The sequence below is a fragment of the Nuphar pumila genome, chromosome 4, assembly GCF_984573655.1.
Source record: "Nuphar pumila chromosome 4, dmNupPumi1.hap1.1, whole genome shotgun sequence".
NCBI classification, from domain to species: domain Eukaryota; kingdom Viridiplantae; phylum Streptophyta; class Magnoliopsida; order Nymphaeales; family Nymphaeaceae; genus Nuphar; species Nuphar pumila.
In genome coordinates this window covers 136,691,448-136,709,447 of record NC_143252.1, presented here as the reverse complement: position 1 = coordinate 136,709,447, position 18,000 = coordinate 136,691,448, and the positions used below count along the sequence as shown (strand labels likewise).

The window sequence follows — 18,000 nt, the reverse complement described above, 5'->3', positions numbered from 1 at the left end:
AGGCAAAATATAAATGTTCCAAAGATAGCATTAAAAAACCCAAGAAAACTAACGTCCAGCAAACACAAATCAAGCTAACTGATATGATGTTATTTTTCATTATTGTACAATTGTATTGTAGTCCATCTAGTGACGAAGGTACATGGGATATTTTTCTTCATGCTCGTCTAAATCTAATCATTTTCCACCATTAAAACTATGAGGTCCGTAATAAAAAATACTAGCACATGGAAAGATGTCATAGTTGAATGGACATATGTATGCATGTAATTATGTGAAGTATTCATATGTTTGCATGTGTCTAATATGCATTGGTTTGTAGAGGGGAGGGGTGATAGTGAAAATATGTAAGCATGTCTCCATCAATTGGGTTGGATGTCGCTTGACTATATACACACTTGAACACACTTCATACATCTGAACTACAGTAATTTTCTAGCACCATGTCTAATGAGACATGATAATGGGTCTACATCCAGATCCATATCTGGATCCAGATTCACGTCATTCAGAGATTCATGTCCTTTCATTTCTTTATAATATTTTGTATTTTCTGTTTTAATCCGTAGTAAATATTGTGTTGTGTATTGTTAAAAATTGTAATCTCATAGAGAATCTCATATGTAAATATCCCATAATATGAAATCTTTTTTTCAGTTTAGTTACAATAGCATAGGTTAGTTAGATTTTTTACTTTTAGTTTATTTTTTCAGTTTTGGACATAGCATAGCCCTTTTGCTTTTTGACTACTATAGAGAGTCGTTGGACACTCCAACAGCTCCCTTGCCATCTCATTTCATGTATAAATATGGAGTGTTTACCCCATTGTATTCTAATATTTTTGTGTGGGATTTGTCTCAGAATGAAATATATTCTTCACTTTTTCATTTGGAATCTCTCTTTTGATTATTTTGTGTGTAAACCCAAGTGGTTAGTGTTTACTTTGTGTATGAACCTTTATGGTTCTTGAGAGAGCTTATTCGTGAAGAAGCATTTGAAGTTTGTTTGAGGATTCCATTTTCTTACATGGTATCAGAGCAAGGTTCAAGCAATCAAGATAAGTCTTTTCGTGCATTGGGAAACATGCCACACGAGGTTCTTACAAGTGGTGATCGTGTGGAGGCGTAAAAAGCTTGAAGGATATTCGTACTCACCATTTGTGGTAGAGTATTCTTCTATTTATCTTTCCTCCTTCTCTTATCTCTTTTCCCAAATATTGTAAAATGGAAGACAATGATAATGTCACCATTAAGCCCATCAAACTAAATGATTCCAACTATGTCACATAGGCTCCGATTATAGTAGATGGAACTGATGAGGAACCTACTCTAATTCTTACAAAAGATGAAGGAGAAAAGGAAATACCTCTCGCGAAGGTATAAAGAGTTAAGACCATATCTACGTACAAAAAAAAGTGGAAAGAATGGTGTATGGGACATGCCAAGATCATGTCTTGGCTTATTTCGAGTGTTGATATAAAAAAATGCTCAAGTTTAGCAAAATTTGAGCATGCAAATGAAGCTTGGGACTATCTTAAGAGAATGTATTCTCTCAAGGATATTGCACATGTGTGCAATCTTCAAACCAAAGTAAGAAATATGGTTCAAGGAGACAAGACATTAGAGAGTATTACAATGGCTTGTCGGAATTGTGGAAAGAATTAGCTCTTCTTGAACCAAAGTGGCATTGTCCACAAGATATTGAACTCCGCCAAAACCAAATCAATGCAGAGCACTTTTTCATTTCATTAGTGGATTAAGATCGAAATTTGAATCCACTAAGTCTATTTTCCTTCATCGTGGAAAAGTGCCTTCAATAGAAGACACAATAGAGGAGTTAAGTATGAAAGAAAATAGACTCAAAAGTATGATCTCCAAGAATGATGACGACTCAGTTCTAACCATCTCGAAACCCGAAAACTGTGTTAGGATTTACAAAGCTCCTAACTATATAAGAGGAAATGATGAAAAACAAGGAAATGATTTTGAAAGAACAAAAATCATTTGCTACTATTGCCGTGAACGGGGACATATAAAAACCCATTGCCCAAAATTAAGAAAGCCCTATGAGAAAAAGGTCACCGTCGTCGGACCACCACAAGTATCAAGCGAATCTTTCATTGGAAGCATGTTCTCTGGTGGACAGTGATGAAGAAAGGTGTTTCTCTCAAGTACATTAGTACAATTAAAGATACGTACGAAGGAGTAGTAACCAATGTCCGCACTTGTGGAGGGGTGACAACCAATTTTCCTATAACGGTTGGGTTACATCAAGGATCTACATTAAGCCATTTCCTATTTGCTATAATGATGGATTAGCTTACGAGATCAATTCAAGAAAATGTGTCGTGGTGTATGTTGTTTGCTGATGATATTGTTTTGATTGATGAGTCTAGAGTTGGGGTTAATGCTAAGTTAGAATTATGGAGACAGACATTGGAAGTAGGAGGTTTTAAGTTGAATAAGAGTAAGACACAATATGTGGAATGTCAGTTTAGTAAGAAACGAAGTAGTGATGTGAGTGTAGTGAAGCTTGGTGAACAAGAAATACCGGTGGATGACTGTTTCAAATATTTGGGATCTATCATTCAAAAGTATAGAGAAATTGATGGAGATGTAAATCATAGGATAAAGGTTGGGTGGATGAAATGGAAAAGTGCAACTGCAGTGTTATGCGATCGTAGAATGCCATTACGGTTAAAGGGAAAGTTTTATAGGACGACAATTAGGCCCACTTTACTATATGGTACGGAATGTTGGGTTGTCAAGAGACATCATATGTTGAGATGCGTATGCTTAGATGGATGTGTGAAAATATAATAAAAGATAAGTTTCGAAACAAGGAGATACGTAAGAAGGTAGGCGTTGCATCCATTGAAAATAAGATGAGAGAGAATCGTTTACGGTGGTTTGGACATATTCGGCGAAGGCCTAATGATGCTCCAGTTAGAAGGATGGAGAAATGGAAAAATATATTAGTTAAAAGAGGTCGGGGTAGGCCTAAGAAGACTTGGATGGAGATGATAGGAAAGGATATGAATGCTTTGAACCTCACTGAGGACATGGCATTGGATAGAAATGATTGGAGGAGAAAGATTCATGTGGAAGACCCAGAATGATTTTCTTTTTTAGTTCATATCGCCGACCCCAATTGTTTTGGGATGAAGGCGTAGTTGTTGTTGTTGTTTGTTGTATATTGTGGGTCTTCTTGTGTGTACCCCTTTGTGGGATTCGTGAGTGTGTTCCTTAGAGAACATGTGTGGTTCACTTGATATTAGTGAACACTTTGGTTCGTGATTGAAGATGATTTGATTCTTTACACCTAGGAGTGGAGGTTGATAGAGGAAAGGATACTCTGGTGTTGACACAACATAAGTACACCATTGATCTACTGAATAAAGTTAGAATGAGAGACTGCAAGCCCTAGCTAACTCCTAGCCCTCTACATCAAAAACTCAACTGCAATAGAGAGATATATGATGATCCCACTAAGTATAGGAGCATCATAGATATGTTTCAATATCTTACTTTCACTCATCCAGATGTTTATCCAGTGAATCAGGTTTTACATGTATAAAAGGATTTGTAGGTACCTTAAAGGTACACTCGGAGATGGACTTTGTTATAAGAAGAGAGATGAAAATGATGATATGCTTATAGCAATGGCCTTCTCAGATGCAGATTGGGCAGGAGCGTCAGATGAAAGGTCAGTTTCAGGATACTATGTCTTTGTCGAGAGAAGTTTAGTTTCATGGAGCAGTAAGAAGCAATAGGCAGTTTAATGTTCCAGTATAGAAGTTGAGTATCGAGCCATGGTTGTAGCCTCTTCAGAAGTAACTTGGATCAGATATTTGTTCAGTGATTTGGATCAGAAAATATCAAGTTTTATTTTGTTTTGTGGCAATCAAAGTGCAATTAAGATTTTCCTAATCCTATTAGCATGGAAGAACAAAGCACATTAAGATAGATCAGCATTTCATCGAGAGTAAGAAAATGGCAAAATTGAGGCAAAAATCATTGGAATTGAGGATCAAATGGCAGATTTGTTTAAAAAGGGACTGAGCAAGTAGCAATTTTGGTACTTGGAAAGCAAGTTGTCCATGATTCTCACCATGTACAACTTGAGGGAGGTAATGAGACTTGATAATGGGTCTGGATCCAGATTCATGTCAATCAGAGATTCATGTCCTTTCAATTTTTTATAATATTTTGTATTTTCTGTTTTAACCCTTAATAAATATTGTGTTGTACCTTAGTGAGAGGGCTAAACTTATACCAAATCAGTTATGTTATAATAAAAGGAAGACCTCCCACATGTCCCACGTTGGGAAAGAAGTGTTGGAAATTCCAGCAGCCCCTCTCCTTACTATCGCTTTTCTTCTTCTTCTTTGGTGGTGCAGCCTTGTTTTACAGTCAGCACCAGAACACATGCAGACAACTACCAATTGTATCAATGTTTTTCATCTCCTTGACCATGCTCAGGCTGCTCGTCTTAGCCCCTAATGAGAGAAGTTCAATTAATATTTGACAGCTTCAAGTTCATATTCTCATCCACCTTGTTCAAGAGTGAAGTTCTTGAAATGCCATTAACTAAAGATAACCCCAAATAGGGCAAATTACCCAAGCTACAGCAAGAGATGCCTAATGCCGTCTGCTTCAATTGCTCATCCACATTGAAACTCAGTATTCAGTTTTTGCTTTCATTGATGCCCAGCCCCAACACATCTGAGAAAAGTATCGACAGCAGCCAAGGTAGCAATGGGAAGTGCCAACTCCTCCCAACAAATCTCATTCTAATGCGGGGGATAAAATTAGACAATCTTATGTAGGACATGAGGTGAAAAAGCTTAGTATTGTGGTTTCCATTATTCAACCAAAAAAACTCAATCCTTTGCTTTCATCTTAATTCATCCCGCACCCTCAAAACTGCAATATGGTCCTTTAGCTCCTATATTCTTGCCTCTAAACCCTGTGTTGCTCCCTCTACCCCTTGTTCCTTTAATAAAAGCTGGCTTTGCAAGGTTGCAAATTCTACTGCCAATAACTGGACCTAACAAAAAGATTCCTGACCAATCTCCTTGGCCCAGCTCAAAATCCCATCCTTGATGTGCTCCAGCTTATGCATTAGTCTAAAAGTGGCCTACCCCCCCCCCCTCCCACACACACACACACAATAGGGCACACGACCATCATTCACATACCTTGAATGATGAGTCACAATCTTTCCAATTTAAACAGCCTCTTATGATTGGTTCTAAAGAATTTTTTGTATGTTTGTGCAATGAGAGAAGAACAGGTGATCTGTCAAATAACTTTAAGAAAGTGATTTGACATCTTCACCATCCATTGCTTCATCCCACAAGGACCTCATGGTCCTTGTGTACATTGTGGACGGTGAGGATGCCAAATCACTTTTCTAAAAGTGATTTGGCGGATCACTTGATCTGCTCTCTGTGTGATGGAGTGAAAGAATTTCTGAACCTTAATAGTTAACCTTCCCTCTCATTGCTTCTTCTATTTAACAATGGAAATGGCTACAGTGATTCAAATGTTGAAAATACCATAAATTCCAGCAAGCAGAGAGCTAAAAAAATATGTAGGGAAAACAACGAAAGGCTTGATAGGAAAAGAATTATCCCAGGTACAAATAGAATCAACATATATAAATATAAGAATGTAACGCCCCAAAATTTCAAACTTGCGAATCTTTCAGAAAACAGGCAAGAGACTAGAAGAAAATTTCTTTCCTTTCAGAGTTTGTTTATGTAATCAGCGGAAGATAATTCTTTTGTTGAATTTAGAAAGGCAAGCTGACAACTTTGGGCATATTATTTGCCAACTTTGGGCATGTTACTTGCAAAACACTTGCAAAGGCCACTTTCATTTAAAGAAGTTTCCAAATAGTACAAAATTCGGATATCCAAAGGAAAATCCGTGACAAAAACCACAAACGTCCAAGACGCAAGCTAAGAGCAGAAAAAGAAAATCTTGAAGTCATTTTGTCATCGCCCGTGGTGTACCTAATTATCACCTATACTCATAGAATGGGTTAGTTTCGCAAAAAACTAGTAGGTGCACAAGAGAGACTACAAGAAACTGAATTAAGTACATTTAATTCAGCACGCTAAGCAGTTTATAGCAGATATGCAATTAAACAGGTAAGCCGTTCAAAACAGGTAAGCCGTTCAAAGCAGGTAAGCAGTGCAACTGTCAAAACGCAGCATGACGATTCATTTAATCGTAAGCTGTGAACTATCACGCAACAACCAAGTCTCATGACCCATCAACCAATGTGAACAGACTTTATGTTTCGATATTACTGGCCTGCGGGTACGCGCAGACAAATCGTAGGAACAACTGAGACTAGTTCGAGCGTATGTTATTCTATGTATTTTCAATAACACGAATAGCTAATTGAGTCCGCTTATAAGGGGACGACTTTAGCCGATAGAGGATTTCAAAAAGGCAGGTACTTGGCAACGAATGCATCCAACTTGCAGAAGTCTATGAGATCTACCACCTAGGATAATGTCTGGTAGTCTCTTCCCCTAACTACAATGACTGGGGAGGCCGAATCTTTACCCGTGGAGTGGTTATTAACAACTTGTCCATTGGAGTGTGTACCGCTCTGTCCTCTCCCTTGCAAGAAGAGAATGAGTGCGTCAGGGGGTAAATTAACTTACGACTCATTCTATATGTTCTGGTCATTTGACCAAATAAGCATCTTACCTGTGAAGGTGATCCTATTTTTATGTGTTTACAGCATTATGCATTTAGCACTGTTCGAAGTCGCACGACTGTCTCATCCGATCATCGCCGTACTAGCGTGTAGTGCACGACTACAAGTACTGTATGATGAAAGGGGTATAGTTCCTCAATAGGAGCCTCAACAAAAGTGTTTCAAAAAGATGTAATGTTTCTCAAACTTTACTTTTGATATTCTTTATCTTTTGAAACAGCCAACAGCTTGTACCAACATTTGGCATGCGATTTCCAGAATCTCATCCGCTATCGTGGTATCTACATGCCTTGCATGACTCGATACCGGCCTCGATAGACGGAATACGGGTTTCTCAACAGAACCCTCGCTAAGAAGCTCGCTCAAGCCCCAATTCGGGGTTATCCGAGATATGTCGAATAGACGAACAGAACCAGCCAATCACATCCTTCCAAATACTTCGATTTGGGCAGTCTTTGATGCTTTTGCGCAGCTCCCTAAATTCTTAAGTCTATTTTGCATTACTGCTCCTCGAAAAGCCAAAATCCCTACTAGGGATCTCTCTCCTTAGACGCTGATGTATCGTTAAGCTCCCGACTCAACTCTTGTAGCAAGAGGGAGATTGGTAAATGCCTCTTGCATCCTCCACAAGGATGCCTTTTATAGAACATGCAATGAGCGAAAAATTGAGCGTCATCTGCAATGGCAAGGCAATAACGAAACATTTGCAAAAGCAGGAGCCTGGGTGCAAAGCGCGACGGCAAAGTAAAGACATGACAGAAAGTAAAGGACAAGGATCGTGAAATCGTGTCCTTGAGTTAAATGCGTACTCGTATAAATATATATATGCATATATATTTATTTAACTGTCTTTTTTAGTTAATTGAACTCAATTCAATTGTCCAAGTCCTCCATGCAATCTTCTCCAACCTTGGGGAGTTACAAGCTTGTTGGCATCTGCGGGTGTAAGCGATGGACGGCTCGGGTCACGGAGCGCGAGCGAGATCCGGCGTACGAGCTGCAAAAGCGAGAGGTCAACATGTTATCTCAATCAGAAAGGTAGAGAGGACAAAAGCATTGTCGTTGTCGTGACGTGAAAGAAGCAGAGGCAGGGGCATCGTGCCCTTGTGAACCTGTTGAACACGAAAAACGGGGAGGCACGGGGGCTGCACCCCTGCCTAATGAAGGCAACGAGGGAGGCAAGGGCTTCGCCCTGCTTGCCGAAAGAGCAAAGAAGCAGGGGCCAAGCCCCTACCCGTTAGCACAAAGGGGGAGGCAGAGGGCTTTACCCCGGCATGTCGAACTTAGTAGAGGCAGGGGCAACGCCCCTGCCTACTAGAAGGAGAAGAAGGCGCAAGGAGGGGGCTCGGCCCCTCCCTCGCCAAACTTAGGGTGCAGGGAGGGGTTTCGGCCCCTCCCCTGCAAAAACGAGGGCACAGGGAGGGGCTTGGCCCCATCCCTGCCAAAGGGTACGCAGGGAAGGGGCTCGGCCACTCCCTTGCATACAGAGGGTTCGTCCCCTTCCCTATCACTGGAGGGGGCTCGATCCCTCCCCTGACCAATAGAGGGAGCAGGGAGGGGCTCGACCCCTCCCCATGCCATCAAAGGGAGTAGGGAGGAGGCTGGGCCCCTCCCCTGCTAAAGGTGGTGCGGGGAGGGGGGTTCGACCCCTCCCTTGGCCGCAGGGAGCACAGGGAGGGCTCGGCCCCTCCCCTGCCGGAAGGAGACGTAGGGAGGGGGCTCAACCCCTCCCCTGCCTACAGAGGGCATCGGAAGGGGGCTCGGCCCCTCCCTCACTAAAAGGGGTCGCAGGAAGGTGGTTGTGCCCCTCCCCTACGATTTAGGGTAGCAGCGAGGCAGCTCGCCCCCCTCCCTGTGCAACAAAGAGGTGAGGGAGAGAAAACAGGAGGAGAGGAGGAGGCGCGTACCTGGAGGTCGCCGTAGGCGTTGGCAGATGAGCGAGAGAGAAACAGAGAGGGGAAAGAGGTGGTGGTGAGGTTGCCGGCGCGAGGTCTCCGGCGAGCAGACACGAGATGGGGTCGGGAGGAGAGAGAGAGTAGAGAGAGAGAGAGAGAGAACGGAAGAGCAGAATGGAAGGAGGTTTCGAGAAACCTCCCCCCTTTGCCTTGCTGCCTTTAATAGACAGAGAGAGAGAGAGAGAGAGGCGGTGGCCTCGGGTCGGGTCCGGGTCCGGCTCTGACCCAAATCTGAGTTTTTTTCGGGTTTTACAAAGAAAGATGAGAAAAGGAAATTCACAATGAAAATAAACTGTTTACAACACTGAAAAATCATTCTACTAATACTTTTATTTAATATCATTGTTTCTTATTCCGATATGCCTTCAGAAACTCTGAATCATTGGTCCCTTTTTAAGTGTTTCATTCATTCATTCATATATCAATTCATTCAAAGATTCAATCAAGATAACCGCATTCTATATGTGCCCAATGGATGTAGGAGTTATCGAGACTCAGAGTTATTCACTGGTCATGAGCACAAGGAGTATCAAAGATCTCAAATTAATGACAACAGTACCTACGGACACATTACATTTGGATTGCTCGTGATTTTTTGAATAAGCTGAAATAAATAATCCAATCCCACTCATGGAATATCCCTCTACCCTTAGGCGCCAAGGCTTTACCTTAAGTGGATTATTCAAACGGAGCTGTTTCATTAAATTCATCGAGAATTAGTAAAACAATGATTCCAAGCAGTAGATTTTGCCAGGAAGATTATCTACATAATTGTGGTTTCAGATATCAACATCACGATGAATTTAAACTATGATTCAACATTAGCCATCATATATTTCTTATAGCCTTCTGGTTACATTGACAGAAACTGAGTATAAACGTATTGCAAAAACAGAAGTATAGCTACATGATCATAAAAAATGCATCTTCCATACAACTTTTGTGATCAGATGAGGGAGGGGCTTGTCAAACCACCAAGAAAATATCCTTAGATAGAAAAGGCAATGTAAGAAAGACCAAATTATATAATTAGCACACAAGTAATAAAAAAATTACCATCTTTTGGACTGCAGGATGATTGCAATTTAAACGACTGATAGCTTCAGATTCCACATTTCTATCCAAGGTAAAAAAAAGGTGGTTTGAGTTACTGAAGTTTTCTCCAAAAAGAAATAAATCCACTTCAAGTGTATAGGATTACACACACATATATATTTTATATGTACATAAATACTTATATATACTCCAAAATCCTTAAGATCATGCTTTAGTTCACCTCTCAATGATATAATAAGAAGAATTGTCAAGTCCACGAAATGATATTGTCTGACAGGTAGAGTCTCCCCCTTCTGCAGTATGAGTAAAAACCACTTCCAAAAAAACCTGGAGAATGGTAGAAATCGCAAACCGTAATATGTTACTGCAAAAATGCATTATAATCACAACATATTTTAACATGGAACCCTAAATTTAGCTTTAAAAACTAACAAGTCCTACATGAGATTGTATTTAGTATAAGAGTTTGTAAATAATCCCAGACAAAGAGAAACTACAGAAAAAAGACTAGTAATGTGATGCAATATTTAGAATATATACACACCCAATCCATAGTTTTATACATATTTATATATATATATATATATATGAGAACAAGATATGATACTTAAGCCCTTTTAAATAAATAGACAAAAATAAGGAGCCATCCAACGGGGATTCTTAGTATGTCAAACAATCACCTTAGACTATGGTGGCAATGAGAGAATATACTATATGCATTAAGGGGGGAAATGTATATACAGAAATATGAGAAGACAATTTATGCATAATACCAGCATTTCGTATGCAATACATAGGTATACATATCCATCTATATTTCACGCAAGAGTCCTTAACAACTTCACACAAGAGTCCCAAAAACCACTTCTAAATACAATATTCTCTTGGTTTTCTTTTTTGTGAACGTGGATATGCATTCAACTCATTAAATGAAAACATTTATTTTATTATAGTTCTAATTTTCACTAGACTTTGCACTGTTAAAATGTTCTTGAGCCCATGGGTATATTTTTCATCAAACTGATAACTCATGCATGATTATAAATAAATTTTGTTATTTCTTTGCAAATTGCAATTGTTTCTTTTATCTCATCCAACTCGACCAAGCCCTCAAGCAAGTGGTCTATGTAGCGGGCAACACATGATATCCAAAAGAAAGACTCATTATCTTTTGTCTACTCTCTACTTGCTGCTCTATTATATGTTGCATTGTTGCTGACAAATTGGACCACAGTTTTAGGTCTAACTTGGTGCACGATATCATCAAAAATAGAAAGCAAAACATTCGAAATCCTGCACGTCTGTCAAAACAATTGATTTCAGAAGCATTGTTCCCCTTGGGCAATAGACAAAGAAATTTATTAAGCTCCTTGCCTTTCTATCAATTAATCCATCTACCATGATGCTACACCATGTTTCCTTCAAAGACTACCTCATTTCATCACAATAAGCCCTTATTTCATTTGGCAGCAAGAAGTTTCCCTCTCAAATCACAATATGAGGTTATTTTACATTCAACACCAATATTTTTTGTCATTTGTTGTACCATAAAAGTGATAAAAATTTGTCACTTTGAAAGGAATGCAAGCATCATAAAACCATCTCCTAACCATGATGTTCACCTGCTCAACCAAGCCATTTAGGGGTCATAGCAATGCGAATGGAGGGTTGAGACTCGACGGTAGTCCTAGGAGGAAAAAACTCCTAATAGATGCTTTCCTAGAGGGTGTTCCTTAGGGATGTAAACAGGTCAGATTTAAGCAATCCTGAATTTGATTAATCATGTTTCTTCTAATCAGATTCGAAGTTGGATGTAAAATTATTGTGATCGAATCCAACTAGTATAATGAATTCCAAAACCCGATCCAAATCCGATTAATAAAATTAATTCTCCATGGTTTCAATTGCAACGTTCAAGAGGAACAGTTAATAGATGATGCGGCATTGGAGGAAAAAAGAAAATTGTTGAATGGACGATATTTTTCAAAAAAAAAATCTACATTGGCGTTATTATCATGGAGAATGCATCCAATGCATGAGGGTACTGTTGTTATTTTACACTGAGAGCATTTAATGCAGTTTAACGCTGGCAAGGGTACACTTATTTTATTTCACAAATCAAACACATTATCCTCCTGCCTTAAAATACGCTATCCTGCCTCATTAAATGCCTTTCAGAACTTACCACGCATTTTCTAATGTATACCCACGAGCTGATCAGGTTAGTATATAAAACAAAACCTGCCTCAGAATCCGGTCTGGTTTTGCTATTTAGAATTGAACCGTCTTGAATATATAATCGGGACCAGATTTTTGTACCAAATCCGATCAAACGGGTTTGTGTTGGTCGGGTATCCGACCCAAACCCGAACCATTGACATCCCTAGTGTTCCTACTTCTCCTCCTCTTCTCTTCTTACCCACACCGCTACTATTAGCACCACCAGTAACTCCCTCGCTCTTAGTTGCAGAACTGCCCACTTCTGGTGCCATACGAGCCATCATCGGATTAGAAGTAGGAAGGGTCTCATCATCACCAAAATCACCTTCACATCCTTCTCATGATTGTGAACACCCTGTCTTTGCATCGTCTCTTTTTCTTGTCTTTTTTCTCTTAAGTCAGATAATATTTGTTGGCATTGCCATTTCACGGCCTCCAACAAATACCTTGATATGTGCAGGGCCACATTGTAACATGTCTCAGCAAAATGATGTTTCAGCTGAAGCAAAGCCCCAAGAATGGGGTTTTATGAAAATTGTATTTAATCTTAAGACAACTCTCACTCTTCATTTGAATTCCTTATTTCCCTATCAGGGTCCATCAATGCTATCTGCCTTCAAAAACACAATAACAAACTAAAAGAATTTTTTTCACGTTAATCCACCCTCTTGAGTGAAAATGCATGAAAGGATGCCCCCTTTGTTGGAAAATGCAAAAGCCATCTCTTTCCTACTAGAAATCGCTCTTAAATCACCCTCAATCTCTCTAGGGTGTGTGCATTCCAGAGTTACCAGAAGCTTCTTAGGTAGGTGGAAAGTGTGTTTCCCAAAAACTCGCTTCGGAAGCAGGATACTCCTCGCTTTCGAAACTTCATGGGAATCTCAATTCCCCATGCTTCTTCTATGCATCCCACACGCATGGTCTATGCTTCCTATATGCTTTTCTCACGTTTCTTTTTATGTTTTTTATGTTTTATATGTTTTTTATGTTTTTTATGTTTTTTATATTTTTCATGTTTTTCATCTCATGCTTTCACTCACTTCCCATGTACTTTCTCTAAATTGGTAACCATCAGTGTTAGATTTTAACAAAAAAATTAACTCTTTTACTGAAAAATCATGAAATATAAGAATGATCAATTTTATTTTAGTTTTTATTTGTTTCTCGTTTGATTCCTATTCAGTTACCATATTGATTCATTTTTTATTCCTATTTCACTTTCAAATTGATACTTTGCTTCCTGCTTTCTATAAATTTTAAAATGTCTTGCTTCTCGCTTCCACTTCCCGTATTGTTTCCCACTTCCGCTTCTTAGTTTGGGAACCTTGGTGCATTCCTCCTTTAAGCCTTCTAAGAATGAGTATGTACTGACCTTAAGGAGCCTTTTATGTTTTAAAAAAGAATAGAAATAGGCGCAAAGTACATCCTTAGCATATTGTATGAGGTGTAACATACGATACATCCAATACGCATATGATGCACACTTGTATCGCAGTACGAGGTGTACTGCATCATGTTACATTATCATTATGCTACATATCACAGCGTACATACGATACACTACAAACTTCGACACTGGTTTTGGGAATACCACTTTGATTGAGCTACAATTGGACTTGCATTTGAATGTTAGCATATTCCAACAAGTTTCTAATAATCTCAATCATCTGAACTATTTTATTTTGATGTGAGAGGCCTCCTAAAGAAAGCAATTATTGTTTTATTTGTTCCATCTAGTGGTGACTCCAAAACAAGTATTTTGTACAAGTGTATATCTCAATTGTTTCCAGTTTTTACAATTTCTATGCATATATTGAAACCACATATCCTTAGGTACACAAAAATCTTAGGGCACCGTATACACTATAACACATGGGTAAACTCATGGCATTCCTAGAGGTGAATGTTAGTGTTAAATCCCCCAATCCCTCATAATTTTGCGATCTTCACATATGTTTTAGTCCCATCATTTCTTTTGATACTCCTGAAGTAGGCTTTGCCTCACCTTACCCTGATGGTGAGGAACACTTCGACTTCGTGTCTCAAAGATCTATTTATTGGGATTTAATTTTTATGTTAGGGCAAAAAATGGCAGTACATTTGGAGATGCTGGCTATTAACGATGTGGTGGAATGCTTGGAAGGAAAGAAACAGCTATAGTTCAATCTCTCACTTGCATATTCATTGTTAAGACTTAAGAGTTATCTTTGCTGATATAATTTTGTATGCCTATACAAAATAGTCTGGCTGGGTCCAAGACTTGTTTCCTTCTCCCACTGGAACTGTTTGTTTGAAAGGTGACTCCTTATCAACTGAACCATACAACCTTACTCCTTATTAATATTTAATGAAATCTTTTTCTCTTTAAAAAAAATTTGCCCCTAGGACACATTCAAATAGTTCACCTAATATGCAAAACTAGCTCCCCATAACCATAACCCAAAGTTCAAATTTATGAGAGGCAGTTCACGAACCAAATTGCTGGACCTGGTGTAATATCTCGTAATTTTTCCATAATTTTTAAGCTCGAAATATATTTTTAAATTAAATATTTATATTTAATATAACAAAAATTATGGAAAATATTTTGATACAGGATGACGTCAACATGGGTCTAGACAATGTCCAGAGCCCACTGATAAGATCTAAATATATTAAGAAAAAAATTTGTGAAATTAATTGTTTTTAACCTTTAAATTCAAGCAAAATTCTGATTAAATTTAGGTTAAATTCAGGCAAAATTGAGCTAAGACCATAATTAGATCCGTTTCGGAACATAGATCTCGTAGGAGATCTATTTTATCAAAATCAGATAACGGTCGATTAAAAAAATGCATTTTTCTAAAATGATCAGCATCTATTTTTTAGTCTTTTTTGGTTTAGATCGGACTAGACCTGCTCTATTTGACCCATGTTAATATGGATCTGGACCCAATCTAGGATCCATATTGACTACGATCCGGTCTGGATTGAGAACCAATTAGATTGAATATGGATTTAGATCATGGAACCAACCTAAATCCATAATCCATCCATGTCATTATTAAAATGAATTTAAAATTTTAAAATAAACCTTTTTTAAATTAAAAGAGTAATGATGAGGTAGAGTTTTACCTGGGGTAGAACTCTACCTCATTGGGACATCTAGAAGGGGTGCATCCCGTCCTAGAATATTCCATAGCATATAAGAAAATAAAAAATAAAATAAAATATATTAAAAATCTCTAGATAATAAGGTTTGATGAGGTAGAGTTACCATGGGTATAACTCTACCCCCATATATCTAGAAAGGGGCATCACCCCCTCTAGAGACCATACACAATTATAAAGAGGGTTAGGAACCCCCTCTCTCTCTAGAAAACGTTTTCTAGAGAGAGAGAAAGGTGAAAAAGAAAGAAAGAGAGAGAAAAAAAACCGTGCGTTAGGGAGAGAGAGGAAAATAGAGAAAAAGAGGAAAAGAAGAAAGCTTCACCTGAGATTTTTTCTTCTTTTTCTAGTTTTTCGAATCTTCGAATCAAGGTACGGGTTTTTCTCTAAATCTGAACGGGAAGGGAGTTAGTGTAGGTTGATTCAAGCATGGGTTTAGAGAAAACAGAAATTTGGTCATAAATATACATATTTTATTGTTTGCCAATTTCATGAGCATTAATCTGACATTTATTTTTTTTCAGATTGCTGACTATGTATGAAATCTTTTATATATATATATATATATATATATATATATATATATATATATATATATATGCAAGCCTCACTCAAAGACGGTTGAGTGTAAGCGGAAGAGTGATGTGTCTTAGGAAAACGACGCTCATTTTTTGATAGTCCTCACTATAAAATCAAAGCGAGCCTTCCCTTTCCCCCTTCTCGACAAGACGAAGGAGTGCGGAAGGTCAAGGCTTGGCTTGACCATGTGTTCTTGTTGGGTCGGAGGCTTCCGATTCATGTTTATGAATCTGATATATATCTATATATATTAGATTCATACATGAATCTATAGACTGACAATTAAATATTATCATATTTAAATACATAAATAGGAAGGCTGAAAAATAAATATTTCAGATTCAAATACATAAATCGACTGCGTAATATATATATATATATGCTTATTTTCAGTTAGTTGATCATGTGCATGAACCAGAGCATGCATGTGTTCATTTTTTCAGATAGTCGACCATATGCCCGAATCTGAGCATGCATATGTTTATTTTCAATCAGTTGATCATGTGCATGAACTTGATGCATATACATATGTTTTTACAGCTAGCCGATTCTTATGCATGTAGCTGATTATATATGTCTGCAGCTAGCCGAGTCTTGTACATGCATCTGATCATATATGTCTGCAGCTAGCCGAGTCTTGTGCATGCATTTGATCATGTTTTTGAGGTCAGTTCATCATGTACATAAAGCTGATAATGTAAATGAACCTGATCAGTGTGTATATATATATATATATATATATATATATATATATATATATATATATATATATATATATATATATGTCAAATCTGATCAAAATATATATAAATATGTTTGTTAGTCAAATCTGATCAGAATATATATGCATATATATTGCTGAATTTCTGTCAGTCAATCGTTTGCATGTTTGTTGATCCTATGCATAAATTTGATCATATATGTATAGGTCTGCAAGCCTTCTATATGCATATATATGTGCTTGGTTAAATGTGTGTTCTTTTTGTATTGTGAATATGCATTGTGAACATAAATTGTGAAATTGTGTGTTTTATATTCACTGAAATTATGCAATGTCATGAATCACTTTTTGAGATTATATTAATGGTTATGTGTGAACCACTATGGGCCTATGTAGGCCACGAGTATGTGTTGCTCATGTACTACTGAACTGTTTATTCATTGCAAAATGATTTATGAAACTTATTGGTTTTCCAAAATTAATTACATTATTGAATTGTTAGGGCAAGCGCCCGAAATCAATTTCAAGTTCTTTACACAAGAACAATTATGCATATGCAATTGTGTCATCAAAAGCCTGATGTGAGGTTCATGTTCCCGGCCACGATTTTAAGGAGCTTTCAACTACTTTGTCTTGGGAGAGGTGTTGTGGACTCAACTGTAGTTATTGGTATACCAAAAAAGTGGCATCAGTGGTTGAAAATTTTTATTGATGTCTCGACATTAGGTAAGGATTCTTGATATCGATCGAGAAACAAGAGTGAAACCCAATAATTAAAATACAAATTGTGTGTTAAGCTATAACTAGAAACTACCTTGAACCTCAAAAATTTTGCCCGTCTTGAGTATCCATAGGTTTTAAGAAAAAGTGAAAATTAAATTTGTTTGCATTTAATAGGGACATGCATGCAAAAGTAACCTTGATAAATAACTTAAGAAATTATTCATGCATGTGCATTGAATCATGTATCTTTTACTATTCAGCATTAGTTTCACACATTTCTAAATATTTGATTTGGCATGATATTGTTGAATGTTTGAATGATAAGTTGTTTTTGGTAAATTATTGCTTGTGATTTCCTCTTAAATTTATGTTATTTCTTTTACTCTTGGATTTTTAGATGAATTCGTACGAGGACTTTGGTTCTTACCCATTTTCTAAAATTGTTTTTCAGGCACATATGCTCAGTGATGGATAGGACTGGCTGGCTGGAGGACTCTAGGATTGTGACTTGGTGGTTTGGGTTCTGACTTGTGTGCAGAATTAGATAGAGTCGATTTTACATTATTGAACTTTTGACTTATTGATTAATTAAATGAAGTCCAAATTATTATTGTTAATTGACTATGCTTTGAATGGTTTATGGAATGGTTATATTAAATCTGTAATGTACCTCGAGTCCTTGGGAGGTCTTTCTGCAATTGTTTTAAAAAAATCATCATTTTTCGAGGGTTAGTTGGGGTCGTTACACCTGGTTCAAATATATCAAATTGAAAATTCAAATAAATATAAATAACATAACCCGACTAAGTGGATATGTCAACCAATATAACCTTATATTACAAAGCAGAAAATGATTCATCA

The 18,000-nt window shown here is 37.7% G+C and overlaps 1 protein-coding gene across 5 annotated transcripts in view; it reads right to left on the bottom strand.

Moving 5' to 3' along the window:
• DBE1 (debranching enzyme 1) overlaps nucleotides 1-18,000 on the bottom strand; it is a 170,901-nt gene that overhangs the window by 63,934 nt on the left and 88,967 nt on the right. For all 5 annotated transcript variants that reach the window (XM_090003691.1, XM_090003692.1, XM_090003694.1 and 2 more), the window contains 2 exons: nucleotides 9,970-10,076; nucleotides 9,750-9,810 (listed from right to left, as the gene is read on the bottom strand). In XM_090003691.1, the coding sequence (XP_089859817.1) occupies nucleotides 9,750-9,810; nucleotides 9,970-10,076 (168 nt within the window). The remainder of the gene's footprint in view (nucleotides 1-9,749; nucleotides 9,811-9,969; nucleotides 10,077-18,000) is intronic.